Genomic DNA, 19,994 nt, shown 5'->3' on the forward strand with positions numbered 1-19,994 from the left:
TTACGGGTTTTAACGATATGTGTCACGCGATGTATTGCGTCAACGGCACTCTGTGTCAAGAATACGTACCGTATGACTTCACTTCCTGTGGCAGTAACAAGGTACAAAATTATTAATTTAGAAAATAATGTAAATAACCTAAAATTATTCAATTAGAAAATGAATACAATACTATAAATAAACCCAAATTTCACTAGTGAAACACTTGGGTTTAATGAAGCATTGCGCTTTGGAGATCATTGCCGGTCGATAAAAAAAATCTGTCAAGACATCACTGACATGTAGACGTTTTAACTATCAAGTTTTCTTGGCGGAAGTGCATATTTATCTTTAAATACGTACACCAGATGCACGTGGTATGTTGCCAGGAATATCCAATCTTTTACAGGTAGTGGAAGCATTAACACGACATGAAAATCTGAACAAGAGTCACAATTCATGAAGTATTCTGTCTCATGAACGTAAACACCTTTTCTAATTGACCAAGGGATATAACTCGGACGGTAATTATCAGAAATTAGTGAAAATCAGTACGAATTTAAAGCAATGACCCGGTTCCTAAAATCTACTCAAAGATATACCGATCGCCTCCAAAACTATTTTCATCCGGTCCAAACAAAGAGCAAACAAATCAATGCTGGAATCCGAGTCTTGCTCCAAATATGCTGGTCTGAAACCAATCAAGCATCTTTTGGAGACATTGGACAAACTCGCTACACTGCAAACACATTTTAGAGGTGTCTAAAATAACATATAAAGGAAATTACGTGTACTCGCTCATTCGCGAAAGTCTATATTTTTATTTTTGCGAAAGGTGTTGCGTCATGTACCCCCTCACTCGCGTAAGTCTCTATTTGTATGAGTAGTATTCAGTTGTCACCAGTTTGCCCTGCTGTTAACGTGATGGAGGTAACGGCCACAATGTTTAAGGTTTCTTTTCAAAATAGATGTGAAACACTAAGGTCATGAGATATTCAGCTCTCTGCATCTTTACAGAGACTACTGGGCCCGTATTCATTAGAATAAATGAAAATACACAATTTTGTCAGTGTGTTACATTAAAGTTCTTAAGTCTGTATTTTAAGAGTCCTTGGTTAAGTGAAAACGCGTTCAAAAACGCCTGAATTTATACTCGCAGCCGCCAAGAATCGCTGCAAGTCCTAGGACTTTAGGCGAGGGTCCAGGGACCGTCTAGGCCCCGGAGGCTCCCGGGGGTCTAGATCGTCGGAGACGCTTTCTACGCGATTTCTGTAAAATTACTTAGCAATGAAGTTTTTATGTTTTTTTTAATCCTTTACCACGAAAGTACCGCAGTGGATGGTGATTTCCTGTGATGCTGAACTGGACAAATATATACATAATATTACCAAGGCTATGGGCACTCTAGATGTCACAGTTTTTATCCGATTTTGATGAAACTTACAATGTATGTTTATAACCGCAACGTCTTGGATTATGGTACCTGATTGTACGAAAACTCATATTTTTAGCTTGTGAGCACCCTAGAGGTCACAATTTTTATTGATTGTAAAAACCGTCAAACTAAGCAGCAAAAGAAACGTCAAGTTGGTATGTTACTCTGAATAGACGCATATTGCATAAAACTTGCCAAACGTTTATATTGTAGCCTAAACAGCAAAAAAAAAAGGTCGGTACGATTTCAAAATCAGAGAGACACTTTAATCAAATCATTCTAGAAACGACTTACTAAATGGATCAAAGCAATTTTTTGTGAACATTATGTTGACACATTAGTGATTAATTCATCACAATTCCAAGACATTACGGGAAGGTTTAGAGTCTGTACACAGTCTATACATCAGTATCTGGTGTGCCCACCGCCAGTGTCGTTTTTTTGTTTGCTGTTTAGTATATATCACATTTACACCATTACGACTGAGTAAAATTTCAAAGTTCAAATGGCCGCTCCCCTTTACGCAAATAATATTAAGGCATATAATACCCAGGGCGACCATCGGATGTCATCTGTGGTCACGACTACAGTCTGAACCAGCACCGAACGCAAATGGCCCGGACCATTGGCCCATGTCAGTTGTTTCGCCTGTTATATTTTCTGCTATTTGCTCATTTCTAAAACTATATTTTTGACGATGGAGATGAAGAAATACTTTTAAAACATTTTTATCACAGACAAATATAAAAATTATACACATCAAAAACAGAGCACACGACACAAAAGCAAAGGAAAACAAAGCCTTAATTTTCATTTTCATTCGGTTCGGCAGCAGTGGTCCAAATGTCTATCATTGCACCCGGAATTCTACTTAGAAGTCAAAAATGTGACTCCTAACACATTGCGCTCTAAACTGTCTTATAAATTATAGAAAAAAGCGTAAATCAATTGCATGCGTTTTTATATGGTTGGGTTATTTGAGAGGCCAGATAGTCTAAAAATAGAAGTCGATACGTGACAATGAGTCCCGAAAAATTCTCTGATGTGTTTTATCACGGAAAATTCTGTTATTAAAAACAGCCTGCATGACAATGGCTACATAATGAGTTGGAAGCTCTACAATATGGATCTTTTAGTGAAATGTTAAAGTAATTTAAGTTTAGATATATAGATGGCTGCCTGAGGGTAGTACTGTGTCTTGGTGGTGACTAATATGTTGATTTTCTAACATTGTGCTTTAAGTACTGGATTTATTTTTGGTATACTACTTCTTAAGGACTATAACTTTGGATAGCAGAAATTGGAGTTTTAAAATTTTTAGTATTTTTTGTGATATAGACAGTTTTAGTTTTAAATGTCATTTTAAGTGAACACTAATTATGATCACCTACACAAAACAACAACTTTTATCCCTGAACTGTAATCAAATCCTCAGTAAGACTGAATTGTTTAGTGAGTTCCCTGAGTTAAAACCTAACCAAAGTTTATATCTCACACCAAGAGTAAGAATCACCTATAAAACTAAAAGACAGAGGAACAATAGAGGAGTTAACCTGACCAATTTGACACAAGTGAAATTTCAGTCATCTCAAAATGTTAAATGCGACAATATAAATACGAAAAACCTGATTTATGTTGAAAGGCAGAAGACAAATAATTCCTTCAAATGTGAAAATAAATTCCAAGTATGTCTATTTAATGCAAGGTCAGTTAGGAATAAATCTCAGGAACTTAACCAATATGTTTGTGACAACAATTTGGACATTTTTGCTATAACAGAAACATGGTTATCAGCAAATGCAGACACTGCTTTAATCATCAATCTTGTACCAAATGGATATTCCATCTTTCATCAGCCAAGACCAACACGCGGAGGAGGGGTTGCTCTGATTTTCAAGTCCAGTCTTGGTGTTACAGTTCAGAAACCGATTAAGTTTACAACTTTTGAATATCTTCACACAATAATATCTGTTATGAACGAAAGATTATCTGTTATTGTCATTTATCGTCCACCTAGCAGAGATGCTGAAACTGTCTCGAACTTTTTTAGTGAATTTCCCAGTGTTTTAGACAAACTTGCTTGTTCGGGCAATAGACTTCTACTTCTTGGAGATATTAATTTTCACCTGCAGGATCGTACCGATACAAACGCTGTTCGATTTAATGACTAACTTAGAGCATATTCCCTTTGTCAGCATGTTTCAGTTCCCACACATAATCGTGGTAATATTTTGGATTTAGTTATATCTAGTGACTGTGAAAATCTTATTCATAACGTAAGTGTTTCGAATAATCTCATCTCTGATCATTTTCCAGTTAATTTTAATCTGAGTATTCGGAAGCCTCCATCATTTTATGCACCGTTAATTTGGAATAAATTACCTTATCTTATTCGGAAATCACCTTCCATCATTACATTCAAATCGCACTTGAAAACTCATTTATTCAAACAGGCTTTTTACTGATTTTACACATTTGACTGTTTTATGGGTAGTTTTAAAAAAATTTATGTCATTTTTACATTGTCTCTCTCTTCTTACTTTTTTATTTAGGAACTTCTTTTTTATTATAAATTGAATTTTTAGGAACTTCTTTTTATTATAAATTGTATTTTACTTTGTTATTGTTAAGCACATCTGAACACTTTGGTGAAAGATGCGCTATATAAATGTATTAAATAATAATAATAATAATATATCTTTTGTGTTTGAATTACCACTTAATGGTTGGTTGTGCCGTATTATGTATCAATCTGGAAATTTCTATTTTATAGCTATTGTTCTTGAAAGTAAGCCGCAAAATTTACGCATCGTGTCGCGTTTTCACATTTTTAATAATTATGAGTTGTTGCTGAATTTATAATAACTGAAACATTTTGTAACCACCATGTTAGAATAATGGCATAGCCCTTTGGTACGCCACATCGTCCTATTAAATTTGACCCAAAACTGAGTGCCAAATTTGCAGCGCCCTAAAATGATTAGAATTCCAGTACCGTAATTTTATTTTAATCATACATGTCTGGTTAATCCAATCTAATTAAAATACAGATATTTTGTATCGTTTTTTTATACGACCACATATCAATGTGGTCGTATATTGTCGTCGCCCCCGTCCGTCCGTCGATCCGATAATTACTGTCAGAGTTATGGCCCTTGATTACTTCAAAATATCTTGTGGATGCTCTGGAGGCCAAAGTTAATACCCGATTGACTTTAAATTTATACACAGTGTTTAAGGTCATGAGACGAAGAATCCTATGATTTTCAGCGATTTCCGATAATTACTGCCAGAGTTATGGCCCTTGATCACTTCAGAAAATCTTGTGGATGCTCTAGAGGCCAAAGTTAATATCCGATTGACTTTAAATTTATACACAGTGTTTAAGGTCATGAGACGAAGACACCTATTGATTTTCAGTGATTTCCGATAATTACTGCCAGAGTTATGGCCCTTGATCACTTCAAAAAATCTTGTCGACGGCTCTAGAGGCTAAAGTTAATATTCGATTGACTTTAAATTTATACACAGTGTTTAAGGTCATGAGACGAAGAAGCCTCTTGATTTTCAGCGTTTTCCGATAATTACTGGGAGAGTTATGACCCTTGATCACTTCAAAAAATCTTGTGGACACTATAGAAGCTAAAGTTTACATCCGATTCACTTTAGATTGATACACAGAGTTTAAGGTCTTGAGAGGAACAAGTATATTGATTCTCAATGAATTTTGATAACTTGAACAGCTAAATCCATGATATTAAATGTTTCGTATAGGAGAACTTTATCAAAGCCAAACAAATTCTAATGATTTTCTAATAATTACTTAATGAGTTGTTACGCTTAATCAGATTTTAGTGTATTATAACTATTTCATTACCGAAAAAAGTAAAAATATGCGACAACTCTTGTTGACTGCCCGGACGATTTAGCTGCTGTGGGCGTATGTTTCGTTGCCTGGCAACCTAACACAATAGGATCTGTATTTTAATCAGATTGTGGTTAATTTGTATCCGATTTAAAAAAAAAAAACGTTTAAATTTATCACTGTTAAACCAAAATAACGGTTCAAATTTTCGAACCGAAACTGCCAGACAAAAAGGCGTATCCGATCGTAACTGGCTGCATTATGGCCCCTGATTTTACGTAAAATGGCGCTTTTTTTTCAGCTTGCTCGCTGGCCATCTCTTGCAAAATATGGGCGTATCTTGCTTGCATGACAACCGCTTGTTTAACAGTTTTTTGCAAACTTGTGGTCACGATAGAGATCGGAAGGATTCTTGATAATTGGCCAACATCCGAGCTTTCCTTTAGGTAAGCTGCTGTCTATGGCTTCTTTGTGGGCGGATTTCCATGGTTTGTGTGACTATCTTTGAAATTATTATTGTTATTTCAGTGGTGCAAAGGCGGCGTGTGTGTTTTTGACCAACGTGCCCCGATTAAAAAAAGTAAGTGTAATAACCTATCTATATCATTTCGAGACCGATCTTCCTAAAACATTCCAAAATCGTCGCCAAAACCATCACCTCTAGAGCTATCTTCCTAATAATCTTCCACCCAGACCTGTCTACCTGATCATAAATTCTAAATTCCCCTCGAAGTCTTATCTGATATTTTACTCTCCAGGCCATGCTTGGAAATTCAAAGCTTGAACACCCACCCCTCTTGTACTACATCTTATCTCCAAATCATCATATCCATATCTTCTTTTTAAATAATTTTTCTCAGTACTGCGTTATTATTTTTTTGTTGGTTCTGTAGCTACATGTCCACAAGGGGATGACCCATCTTTCGCGTGTGCCGGTCTTCCTTGTCCATTGCTACCTGTCGAGCTTTCACAGTATGTGTGTTGTGATACATGTGGGGCCCCTGCTAGTACCCCAACATCGCCTGCAACAAGCCCAGTGACAAGTCCAGACGTCGTTGCCGTTAGTGACATAGCTTCACCAACAACTAGTCCAACACCATCACAGACTACAAGCCCAGCCACATCACCAACTACAAGTCCAACAACATCACAGACTACAAGTCCAACAACATCACCCACTACAAGCCCAACAACATCACCAACTACAAGTCCAACAACATCGCCCACTACAAGTCCAACAACATCACCCACTACAAGTCCAACAACATCACCCACTACAAGTCCAACAACTTCGCCACCTTCAAGTCCTGTATCATCGATAGTTCGATATGTGGTCCTAAGTTGTGTAGAATCGGATGAAACTGAATCGAACGAGAGTACTGAAACTTTTCAACGTTTTAATTTTTTTAACAAAGAATATTTTTCGAAATTCGGATAAACTCTTTTTTGCTAAATAAATTGTTCTTTATTGATTAATAATTCATGATATTATTCACGGGTTGTATCCGTGCAGTTTCAGAATAATAAGTATATATTTAGTAAAGAAATAGTTTTTCAATTCGGTTCTTTTTTTCTTTCGTTTTTTTAATTTGTATTTCATATTTTATTATTATGATGTAGTGTAAACGCACTAAAGTCACGTACATGTCATAACGCATAGACGACAGCCGCTCTAAATATAAGCCAGACCATACCCATTAGTGTAGAAAATTGGAACCATAAATGAAATGGGGTTTAACTTCCTAATGTTCTGCACCAACTAAACCAATGAAGGCGGTTATACGCCATACCATGTGCTATGGGGGAAATTTTGCCCCGCTACACTGTAACAAAAATGTCCGTGAAAAAACGTAAAAAATTCCGGAAACAAAAATTACCAGGAAAACTTTATCCGTATTTGTTTTTCCTGTAATTTACACAAATTCCCTCAATTAACAGAAATTCCATTTTCAAATACAGAAAAAAAAAATCCTGGTAAATTTTGTTTCCTGACGATGATGAAGGTGATTAAAATTTCATTGAATTAACCATTGACTTTATACGCGTGCGTGAAATAGCTTTATTTAACGTCCGCTTCCACCGAAGTGATATCGCAGATAATCTTTAAACGTAAGTTCTTTTCGTTAATATAAGAATCGAAAGCAAGTTATCACAAACCGCTACTCGTCAGTGGTTGGAGGCTTTCAGATGTAAGTTTGCGGTATTATCAATTCGCAGGTATGTAGACTCTGCAATAGAGACAAAGCGACTTACACTGGCCAACCGGTTGTGCTATCCGGATTTAAACGTGCTTGATTACCAGATATTACAACCTTAACACACGCAGCATTTTAAAAAAAACATATTTATATATATTTATGAAAATACTTACAATCTGATTTCCGTATGATGAATAACAATACACTTTATAGATCTTATAAATAATGGAAATTGGATATACATGACAATTAATATACCAAACTTTACAAAATATGATTCTTCATATTATGGTTAATAAATTGAAATGAATACTATAACATGATGATTATTAGGAATGATTATTAGGTGTACGATTACTTATCGTTGCACCGTTTATCCCGTAAAATAACAGACTTAAGTCCATTACAGAACGGAATAAAACATTTTATCCCTAAATTTCAAGGAACTTCCTTGTAATTCCACCGTTTATTCCGTAAAATAACAGAATTAAGTCCATTATAGAAGGGAATAAAACATTTTATCCCTAAATTTCACGGAAATTTCCTGTTTAATACTGAATATTCCACAGAAATACATAAAACACGTAATTTGAAGAAATAATTCACACTATTAACACAATTTCTCCAAAAAATCCATCGATTAACAGAAAAAATGTGTTAAATTACGGAATTCGGCCACATAAAAAATGGATATTTTTTACAGTGTAGCGGCGCTACGGCCTACTCGTATTATGAATTCCAACTGTCAAGGGTTCTTTTACGTGTACACCAATGTAATGTGTACACGGAACTTAGTTTTTCCGCCCTTCATTTATCACGCAATTAGTTTTTCCGTAATCTTATTTTCTCTGGTTAAACACCCATAAATAATGAATTTCTTGCGCGGTGACGTTTAGTGGCCGCGTTTCTCATTATACACATTTACGTCAACATATTTAGAGTCCCGATTAATCCCGATTGATTTGTTACGTCTAATGGATTGGTTGTTAACACGTCTGTTAACCAGCCATAATTTGGGACAGGAATCGTCAGTCAACCCAGCAGTGTTTGAGAGGGACTATGAATAATTACACGTAACATACGGGAAGTTGTATTAGTGATCTGATTTGTTGTTTTTGTTACAATGCGAAGCCAGCGTTGTTACTGGTATTTTGGGTTTTTTTTGTTGTTTTGTTTTTCTTTTTGAATCTAGTTTATTGTCTCATTCAGGAGAAACCGGCCAGCGTGTTAATTTTATAATTCTCGACAACTGAAATTCAAAAGTCTACTTAAATATCAGTTGTTTCTTTATATTGATTCCAGTTGTTTTTATAGATGAAGATATTGTTTTACCTCTACTAACAGCACTTGCAGGCGGAGGTGGTGCTTCTGATAATCTGGCACATGCGTAATAATCTCCTATAGATTCAATGATAGAAACAAACACCCCTGCCATCATACCGATAACTCCTGATACTGATACTGTTGGAGTTCCCCATTGACCTGAAATACAAGATGGGCGTGGTGATATTTTAATGTGCTTGGAAATGAAATGGAATGAGGTTTATCGTCATACTGTTCTGCACCGACTGGGCTAATGAAGATGGGAATACGCCACACAATGTGCGATAAGGGACATTTTGCCCAGGCAGCGGCCATACGGCATACTCTTACATCGCATCGCATTGCAAGTGCCAAAGAGTCGTTTACGTGCATTCCAATATGTACATGGGACCTCGGGTTTTCGTCCTATCCAAAAGGCTAGGCAGCTGTCCTTGTCAGATCCTCCGGTATGCATCACTGACAAGGGGACACAACACCGGAAAATCCCCGGGAGCGAACTCGCGACCTCCAGGCTAGCAGACAACGCCCGAAAATCCCGATGAACTTTCTCAACCAACACCAGAATCGAACAAGGGACTTCCAGGTTAGTGAGTCAACGTCTTACTCACTGAACCACCGCGGCTTCTCAGTGAGTTGGTGGGGTATGGATGGCCGAATGGTAAGCACGTTCGCGCTGTATCATACGGTCTGTCATTGAGTCAACTGGCGTGGTTTCGATTCCCCGGTTGTACGTGACAAGGATTAGGGTCGCCTGTCCAACCTCGTTGGTTTCCTCCGGGTCCTCCCCCCCCCACTGCTAAAGACCCCTACGCACAAGCGAATTATTGAAATAAAATTGAAAAATGTGTTAGTCCCGAAATGACCTAGTTTGTGTCGAGTGGACACATATGTATAAATCTTCATTCCGACCAACAAATTACACACAGTACATGTATAGCGTTTTGACTCGATTTCGTGTGCATGGAACTAGAGTGGTACCGTATCTATTTGTTTCTCCTTTTCACATCGAATGTATTTTTATAGCAATCGTGAAATGTTCATATGGTACCTTTTTTTACAGTCGAAAATTGATTTATTCGGGGTTTTTTTTTCTCATATACCTCCAGGGCTGTCGGTAATTTTTCACAGTTGATTAGCAGCACTGCTAATCAAAAAGTCCAATTTCGCCAAATTTGATTAGCAAATTTAAAAATTGATTAGCAGTTTTTCAGTTTCAATGTAAAACACCTAAATAACAAGATATTACTTTAGCTCATAACAAATATGATTAGATTCCATTCTGACTATTCTTAGATTTTTTAGCACTGCCACAAGTACTTGTGACATTTTGTGAATGTGATGTAGAAATTTAGTTAGGTCTTATGTCTGAAGCCAATTCTTGACAGTGACTTCCGAAGCCCCACTCATTTTAATTGTTATTTTTTTGTTACGTTAGAAATCTTCGTTAGAAAACAATTTCGTCTGCTTTTTATCGTGTATTACTATTTTTCTTCAATCGGACACACCTCGATTAACTAGACACACACGATATAAACAATAATGTTTTACGGGAATTTTTACTTTGATTTATCATTTTACAATACGTTAACATGTATTTATTTTTTTATATTTTATTTACAATACGTGGGGGATACATTGGATTTATTTCTTTCAAAATGAATATGATATAATTACTTGATGTCTCGCAACGTGAGTGGTACTACTTGATTCCCTATTTCCGGTTTAATAGTCCCTATTCATAGAGTTATGTGTTATATAGTATTGTGTCTGGTAGTTCGAGAAGAAAATGTCACACGGAGAATTCAGTTTTGTTTATAAAATTTTATTCAACATTTTATACACGTTGAAAGTGTTGAGTAAGCCTTCTAGTCTTCAAAATGTGGATTATTCTTGTGTCAATATCCAAAATGACAGGCATATTGATGATTCGCAGTAACTGCGAATCAAAAACGTTAGATTTTAATTTTTGGTTAGCAACGGACAAAATATGTATCGCAAATTGCGCTGCGATACTGGTTGTCGGCAGCCCTGTATACCTCGTATACACGTGCGTTTCAAGAACCATATCAAGCAGTTTTCACGGTATTAAAATAAATCCTTTGTATTAATTTGAATTCGATCAGGTTATAACTTCAAAGCGCCCGTGAGTTTATTCAAAGCGATATAGCCGAGTGACTCTAGCAATGATATCGGAATAGTTGAAAATGAATGACAACCTGAGTCTATATACGCCAACATGTGTGCATATACAAAGCATAAAATAAAAATAAAGGCAACAAAAAACTAAACCCGGATGTAAAGCAATAGTACCTGGATATGGAAATCGGAACCAATCGGCTTTTACTATAACATCTGATGTAATATCGGTTCTTGCACCATAACCCCAGCCCTCTGGTTCATTCGAGAAAACATTAGTAGCCGTCAGTATAATACAGATTATCCAGGATATACCAATGGCAATTATAATCTAAAATAAGGAACCAAATATATCGATCACAGGGTCGTCTGAACCCTGTGGGGTCACAATATTTTTCAAATATGAATTCATTTGTTTTAAGATAGGTTGTCAGACAACGACAATACAACCACAGCAGCTAAGTCTTCCGGGCAGTCAACAAGGGTTGTCGGATATTGTTTTCTTTTGTCAGTAATGAAAACATGTACAACACACTCAAATTCGAGTACACGTAACAACCGATTATGTAATTATCAGAAATAAATAGAATTTGTTTGACTTCTAGTTCTGTCCTATACTAACGTTTAGTATACAAAACATTTAAAACCAAGAGCCAGAACTTTGGAAGTAATTATGGGAAATCGTTGAAAAACAATAGGCCTCTTCGTCTGATGACCTTAAACACTGTGTATTGATTTAAAGTCAACAGGATATTAACTTTAGTAGCTGGAGCGTTCACATTGATCCAGGGCCATAACTATGTAAGTAATTATCGTTGAACATCAATAAGCTTCCCCATCTCAAGACCGTAAACATTTTGGAAACTATATTTGACTAGAAGAGTCTTACTTACTGGAAATAGATTAAATATCGGTAAATCTATTCGTCTACATCCGGGTGATCGTCGTAATGTAAAGCATGGAATCTTGATATTCCTCAAGTACTGAGAAAATATAGTGATCAAAACAACAGTCCTAAAATATAAAAAGGTAGGTTGCCAGGCATCGAAACATACGCCCACATTAACTAAATCGTCCGATGGTCAAAAATGGTTGTCACATATTTATTCTTTAGTAGGTAATTGGGGGCATTTGAAAAATAATTTATACAGATCAGATTATAATTTTCGTTGTTTGGGGGTTCATAAAGGTTCTACAAACTGAAACAAGGGCTTGAAGTAATTTACAGAAATGGGATTCTTCGTGTCATTAATTTAAATGATGCATAGAGATTTCATACCGATCGGCTGATAATGTTTTTTTTTGTCGCTAGAGCGTTCACTAGGTTCAACAAAGTAAAAGAAGGGCCATAACTCTAGACGTAATTAACGGAAACTGATGAGATTGAATAGGCTCCTTCGTTTCACTAATTTAAATGGTCCATATAAATTCCATACAGACCGGATGATAACTTTTGCCGTTAGAGCGCTCACATGGTTCAATAAAGTGAAACAAGGGCCATGAAATTAAATAGGCGTCTTCGTTTCGCTAACTTAAATGATGCATATAGATTTCATAATTTTGTCGTTAGAGCCTTCACATGGTACAACAAAGTGAAACAAGGGCCATAATTCCAGAAGAAGTCATCGGATATTATCGAAATTAAATAGAATTCTTCATCCCACTAATGTTAACAACATAATTCTTATATCAATTTCAAACAATCAGATGATAAATGTAGTCTGCAGAGTGTCCAAAAGAAATTTTGACCGACGGACGGACGTGGGCGTATAAAAATGAAACGAACATTGTACAAAGAACTAAGAAAACATATATAAGGTTATATGCAAAGCAGAAATACATACATTACTGTTATCCACCATTGAAGTTCACTTTTCGTATAGGCGATATCAAACAAGGCTAAAGATACCATGGTGATGGTTGGAGCAATTGTCAGCGGTCCAATAAATCTCATCATTATCCCTAATACACCACTAAATCCTACAACTATTTGTAATAAAGACGCCACCATTATGGCCCCATTTATCTGAAACACAATAACTAAAGATGTGTTCCGTCGAAGCTCAAAAGTCATCTCTGACAGTCTTCTTGAGAACCCAATGACAATGTATCCAATTAACGGTGCATACAAAATCAATCTGATGTTAAAATGTCACCTCAAGGTAAAACTAGTAATAAATTTTGTTAAAGATCTCAAACCATTGATCAATTTTGTTGAAGATCTCAAACCATGGATGTACTTGTAATTTATCGTGATAGTACGTACCTCTCTGATCCTGGGTATCCACATTTCTCTGTGTTCATCGCTACCTACCTCTGGAAGCAAGGTTTGGTTAACTGTAAATAAAACCAAAGACGAATAATGTTCACGGATCGAATGCCAGTGGAATAAATCTTGAGAGCAGAACAGGCGACCTTACTCTTTGCAGGGGGAGGGTCTTTTTTCCTTTTCTGGCCTTCAACATTTTTTAGGAAATACAAGGTCTATATCGTTCGTCATTTTGACGTATATACATACATACTGAGTTTTTTAAAGGTACTGAGCTTTTTAAAGAGAGAAATCCAACACCCCGTTTGACGTTAAAGGATAATGCACACGACCGTGACACTTTTCCGTGATTAGCATGTTTGTTATAAACATGGACGCCTAACAACAGGGAGTTCCACTGGTTATCGTTGCTGACACATTGATTAACATACATCTACTTATAACTTACAAGATTTGTCTGAGTAAATACATTTCCATTTATCCAGCGACAACATTGAGATGATTGGAGCTACATAAGCAAAACTTGAACTCTGAAGAATCGGTAGTCTACAATGAAATTACGAACAGTTTCAAATGGATGAAGGGATTGACATGTCTTTTAGACCAAGCCTGATAGGATTCTATGCCACACCAATTTTTAAACTACCCCAGATTAACATCTGCAAGGATGTTAGATATTACATTTTCCTGTGCAGTACGTGTTCCCGAATAGAAAAATAGGTTGCCAGACGACGAAACGTGCATAAAAATGATCCAAACTGCTAATGTTTATTACACACGGCAACTATGTTGTCCGACGCCGTAAGTAATAATCAGCAATAATTCGAATGCGATTATCTGTGAGAAACAAGTGCCATCGTACTATGGACCAGGAACTTGGTATGACGTCATCGCAGCCATCTTATAATTATGACGTTAAATCCAACTATCGATGCCCAATTGTCACAGATGCAAGCAAGCATGATAAATTCCCGTCTTCGGAGCAGAGCAGTATGACGTTAAATCCCATTTCTTTTCATCTCATTGCATGATAAGTTTCATGTCTGTCGTACCTGAAATAGGGTGGAGCCTCAGGATTTTTTTCGAAGACCGATGCCCCCAGAAACACGAAGATGAGTAGCGGCTGTGGACTAGTTCCTGGTCCAAAAAGTAAATAAAAGAGAGAAAAAAGAAACGAATTACCGAACTCCGATGGATGTCTGTAAAAGTGTTGCTATACCCGCTACGAAAAAACTTGTTCCCATTAACTGAGCAAGACCGAGTTTATCATTATGTAAACACAGAACAGATGAGATCAAAATCGGGTAACCAAACGTGCTGCCCAGGCATGTGAGAAAGGCCTGAAACAGACAGTTATATTTGTTTATTTGCTTCTTGCTGTGAGAAAGGCCTGAAACAGGCAGTTATTTTCGATTATTTTCTACTTTTTTTGAATTTAGCACTGGACCTGTGAGAAAGGTCCGAAATATTCGTTGATTTTAATAAGATAGGATGATAAAATTACAAAACACTTACCTGGAATCCCAGAATAATAGTAATTTGCCATGGAGGTGATTCGTTCACAGTATATAGTAGCCTGTTATTAATTGAATTTTTTCTCCTCTCCCCTTTAATATTATTTGCTGTGGACTAGAAACAAAACTCTAGATTTAACATAGTAAATAGACAACACTGGAAAACCTTTGATACAAAATAATTAAAAAATAAATGCATTATGCAAGAACTAAATCTACCTATTGCAGGCCTTTCTTTGGGTCTGGAATGCTATCTGAATTATTAATTATTAGACATTAATTAACTTATCCAGATCATAATCAACTCTCGATGCCATCGTCTGCCTGCCACATTTAGTGGATTTGAATACATTTTGTGTTGAATGATTTAATGTAATCGAGACATTGTTTATTGTCGTACCTGGCGACCGAGGCTAACCTAAAATTGAATCGCTAATATCTCGGTTCAGAGTGAAGCAATTTGATTGAAATTTTCAGCATATTATTGCGAGAACTGACAGCTCTTTATTTAATCTTGGAAAACAAATTAGTAAAGAAATCATTATAGCTTTAATAGAATTAATAGACAACCATGAAAAAACTACAATAAAACCCCACTATAGATTTGATTTAATTAATAGATAACGCGGGAAAACAAACTAGAGTGAGCAAGGGACACAACTCCAGAAAGATTAAATGGACACAGCTGACTTTTTGGTGTAGAATCGAAGAAAAAGGTTTGAAAATACATTTTCTACCAGGTTTTGGTGAATATTCATGATTTTGAGGCGGAAGGATACAAGAGTTGAGAGGTTGGTTAGGTTGAAATGTAGGGTCCAAAATTGCATGTTTTCTTGTCTCTACTTCCAGCTTGTGTATCTCAAGTTTTCCAAGGTGAACCTCATACGTGCTTTTGGGCAAGAGGTTGCCACATGTTGCTCCATCTGTGGTAGAAAGCGTTCTACCCAAAGAAAATTTGGGAAAAAGTTAGAACCGGTCTAAGAGACGAGAATTAACATTAAAGTCAATGGGCAAATATTTAGTGATCTGTGGCCAAATTGCTGAATAGGCGTCTGTGTTTCACTAATCCTATTAATTCATATGTATTTCAGATTTTATGATAACTTTTGTCACACGATTCTACAGGGTGAATAAAGAGAATAGGTCTGCAAGAAATCGCTGAAATTCAATAGGAATTCGATAATATTATAAGGTCTATGATCTCACTATATATTTAAACAAATATACATTTTGAAATGATATGCTCATAACTGGGGGCGACAGACAGTATAAACGTATAAAGAACAAAACTCAAAACCTGTATACAAACATAAACCAAAACAAGAGAGAGAGAGAGAGAGAGAGGGAGTGAGTGTGTGTGTGTGGGTGTGTGGGGGTAACGTCTACTCAATACAGAATTATATATATTATATATTTACAACCGGTGACAAAGGCCCAGTTTACTTACTCCAGTAACTTAATCTGAAAGAGATGTGAAGTGAAAAAGAAGACTGGACGAGGATGAAAAAAAAGTAAAAAAAAAAGAAAGAGCTTACCGCCATCTTTTCTCTTGCCTTTCTGAAATGTCGGTCAATGATTCTAACACATTTTTAATATCTCTTCACTTGTACGAACACTATGACTATACTAGAAATCGTGACGTGTTTGTGAGTAAATGCAGCCCTGTAAAAGCTTGATAGCATCTGTTACAGAGAACGTTGATATATACTTTATATATATTTATATATACAGAAGCTCAATAGTCGCCTATCACACCGAAACACCAGGTCAAGGCCAACTCTTCAAATAATCATGTTGATTCCGACCTGCTGTATAGACCAAGTGTATTATATTACAGCGAGCGTTACTTAGCATATAAGTTAATGTGTCTACAGGCCTATCAATTTACAATCCTTGGTTTAAAGGAAAAAATTTCAGTTGAGTTATATGCTTAATGACATGGCCGGAGCAAAACAAATCCCCAGAGCCCCTTGGGGCTGCCTCATGATTATCTGCATTGCAAGATAAGATAAGATAAGATTGTTTTGTATCATTGCATCCACCAAGGACAGCATACACAGTTTAAACAAAAGTTGATCATACAATTGTAACATAACATCTGGGGTGATCCTTTATGGATGTATACAATGTGATATAACAAGTCTATAGGCATTAAAAGATGGTCGGTATAATGAGAATCAGTATAGAGCTAAAACGAAAATTATCTAAACTAGCCTGAAAAATAAACAAACTATTTCTACCGTAAGTATTAGTATAATAAACATATTATATTGAACTGGGGTGTTGGTTAACAGGTAACTCTGATGCTCTTTCTTGGAGACACTTATATAATATGAAGCAACCTGACTGGCAATTTCGTTTGGGGGATTTAAAACATTAATCATATTGCACGAGATGTGCGGATTGCTTTTGAAAATTGGCGTAAATTTTGAATTTCTAAGATTGTTATATTTATTACAGTCAAATATGAAATGATATTCGTCTTCTATTTCATTATTATTACATTGATTACATAAACGTGCATGTGGCGGAATATTTTTATACCGACCACGCTCTATCTCGAGATGGTGTGTGCTAAGCCTAATCGAAGTCAACGCAATTTTATGGGCCTTCAATTTGACGAAGTGCAGATAGAACGGTATCGCATAAAAATTTGGCTTAATTTTTCCATACGTTCGAAGTTTATGGATCGATTGCGAATTTTCTTGTTGATCAGTAACTATTAGGAAAAGATCGACAAATTTCTTTTCGGTGGCAGATTTTATGTCACTATTTTTTAGGTCATTTTGTTCAAGTTCAAAATATCTGGTTAAAACCCCTATGCTATGACAAAATGATTTTCTTGAACCAGCAGTTTTACAAGAAAGTTCATAATCCGCTACAAATGACGTGTCTAGGAGTTTGTTTTTATTATCCGATAAGAATCTTTTGAAGTAAAGAAGCATACGCTGATATATGTCCAGAGATAGTGGATGGATACCACATTCAGCTAGACATCCCATGTTACTAGCACGCTTAGGCATATTGAGAATGGATTTACAAATGTTGATCGTACTTCTGTTTTCTTCAAATTTATCCCATCTGTCAATCTTAATTATGTTTTTGTTTTTGATAACGTATGAACCCCAAATCTCTGCCCCATAAAGGGCTATCTGCTTAACAATAGAATGATAAAGTTTTATCATTACTGTAGAGGGCAGGGATTCAGTACAGCATAGTTTCTGTCTTATCGCATACCACGCTCGTCGGGCTTTTTTCATTTGGTCAAAAAATGCGGTTTTAAAGCTAGAATTATGAATAATCGTTAATCCAAGATAATTGTACGTTTCGGTATTTTGGAGTTCAAATTCTTCAAAATAAAATTTATATATGTAATTTTGCTTTTTACTTATTTTAGAATTAAGAAACGTCATTATTTTTGTTTTATTTGGATTAAGTTTCAGTTGCCAATCGGAACAGAACTCGGATAAATTATTTAATTGATTCTGTAGATCAGCCTCATTAGAGGACAATAAAACTAAATCATCCGCAAACATAAGATGGGATAACGGTTGACCATTAAGCAGCGGGGTGCTAGCTGATTTTTGAAGGTAGTTTTGTAGATCGTTAACATATATATTTAACAGGGTTGGACTCATGTTACAACCCTGCTTGACACCAACCGTCAAAGAAATTACCTCGGATAATTTATCATTAGATTTTATCTTATAAGTTGTTTTATGATACATCGATTGTATAATATTATATACATTACCGTTTATATTATCTTTAACTAATTTGCAGAGAAGTCCAGCTCGCCATACTGAATCAAATGCTTTTTTGAAATCGACAAAACATAGATACAAATTTTTCTTTTCGTATAATTTTCGTTTAATAATAGTCTTTAATATAAATAAATTATCTATTGTTCTTTTTCCTGGTCTAAATCCTCCTTGTGATTTATCAAGAATGTTATTGTTTTCTAGGTACTCGGAGAGTCGTTGATTAATAATTGCCAAAAACGTTTTGCCTAAACAGCTAGCTAACGCAATTCCTCTGTAATTATTAACATTATTAATGTCTCCCTTCTTATAGACAGGTATTAAATATGACTCTGTCCATTTGTCCGGAAAATGTCCAGAGGAGAGAATGAGATTAAAGAACTTGAGGTATTGGTCAATAAGAATACTAGAGGAATGTTTAATCATTTCATTAATTATCAAGTCTGGTCCGCTGGATTTGTTGTTCTTTAGATTTCTTACGGTTGTTTTAAATTCAAACGCGGAGATGGGCTTATTTATGTCATGGTTTATATTTTTAGTTTCTAAAAGAGTTTCAGTTCTTATTCTGATCTCCCTGTGGAGTGGTAAACTAGGGTCTTCATCCGTCGCTAATATTTGAGAAAAAAGCTGTTCCCATTCACTGCAGGAAATATTTGGATCTTCATTAGACTTTTTATTTTCAAGTATTTTATTCACAAGCTTCCAATATTCCCTTGGGTTGTTGGTTTCTAATGCATTAATTTTATCTAAAATTTTATTTTTTACTTCTCGAGATTTAAATTTGGTTATCTTTTTATAGGCCCTACGTCTGTCCGAATATATTTTCAATAAACTTTTATCATTTGGATATTTTTGAAGTTGCCATTTGGCTTTAATCATATCGGTCTGATGGCGTTTACAATCCTTATCATACCATTCGTTCTTCTTTTGATTTCTTTTCTTTTTATGTTTTATCAGTTTAAGACTAGTCTTGGCCGCACTTATAAGGATATCACTAAACATTTCCGTAGCATTATTTATCCCGTTTAATGAAGTGTCGAAGTTTGAAAGGAGAAAAGCGTTTGAGCGTTTTACCGAGTCTAATTGTTTTAGACAGAATTTAAACGCCTCGTCAGATCCCGGTGCCCAAACAAAGTTAGCAGCATGCAAGTTGTTGTCTTTATTAATTGGCGTTACTGATATGTTATCGCGTGTTGACCTTCTGGATTTATATCTTTGAGTGTAGTGACTGTTTTGACCTGGACTAAACTCGCAATATATGAGACAGTGATCAGAAAATTCGTTGATCGGAAGTATATTAAATGAAGTTATTTCTTTAAATATGGAATGTTGAACTAAAATATAATCGACGGTACTACAACCGTTATAGTGATAGCATGTCGGAGAACCCAAAACATCACCTAAAGTCCGGCCATTTAAAATACACATGTCCGTATTAGTACACATATTAATTAGATCTTTTCCGAAAGTATTAACAATGGTATCATTGTTGTTTCGTTTGATTGGTATATTAT

The 19,994-nt window shown here is 35.7% G+C and overlaps 1 protein-coding gene across 2 annotated transcripts in view; it reads right to left on the reverse strand.

Moving 5' to 3' along the window:
* LOC126832291 (solute carrier family 23 member 2) overlaps window positions 1–16,531 on the reverse strand; it is a 32,974-nt gene extending 16,443 nt beyond the window's left edge. The window contains exons 1-9 of one of the 2 annotated variants that reach the window (XM_050563013.2): window positions 16,255–16,531; window positions 14,721–14,834; window positions 14,388–14,545; window positions 13,654–13,751; window positions 13,203–13,273; window positions 12,781–12,962; window positions 11,830–11,950; window positions 11,111–11,267; window positions 8,810–8,959 (exon numbers count right to left, since the gene is read on the reverse strand). In XM_050563013.2, the coding sequence (XP_050418970.1) occupies window positions 8,810–8,959; window positions 11,111–11,267; window positions 11,830–11,950; window positions 12,781–12,962; window positions 13,203–13,273; window positions 13,654–13,751; window positions 14,388–14,545; window positions 14,721–14,834; window positions 16,255–16,260 (1,057 nt within the window). In that variant the 5' untranslated portion in view covers window positions 16,261–16,531. Of the gene's footprint in view, window positions 1–8,809; window positions 8,960–11,110; window positions 11,268–11,829; window positions 11,951–12,780; window positions 12,963–13,202; window positions 13,274–13,653; window positions 13,752–14,387; window positions 14,596–14,720; window positions 14,835–16,254 lie in introns of both variants that reach the window. The other variant, XM_050563014.2, reaches the window with a different exon arrangement.
* Window positions 16,532–19,994: the final 3,463 nt, after the last annotated feature.

This window comes from Patella vulgata, chromosome 9 (genome assembly GCF_932274485.2).
Source record: "Patella vulgata chromosome 9, xgPatVulg1.2, whole genome shotgun sequence".
NCBI lineage: Eukaryota > Metazoa > Mollusca > Gastropoda > Patellidae > Patella > Patella vulgata.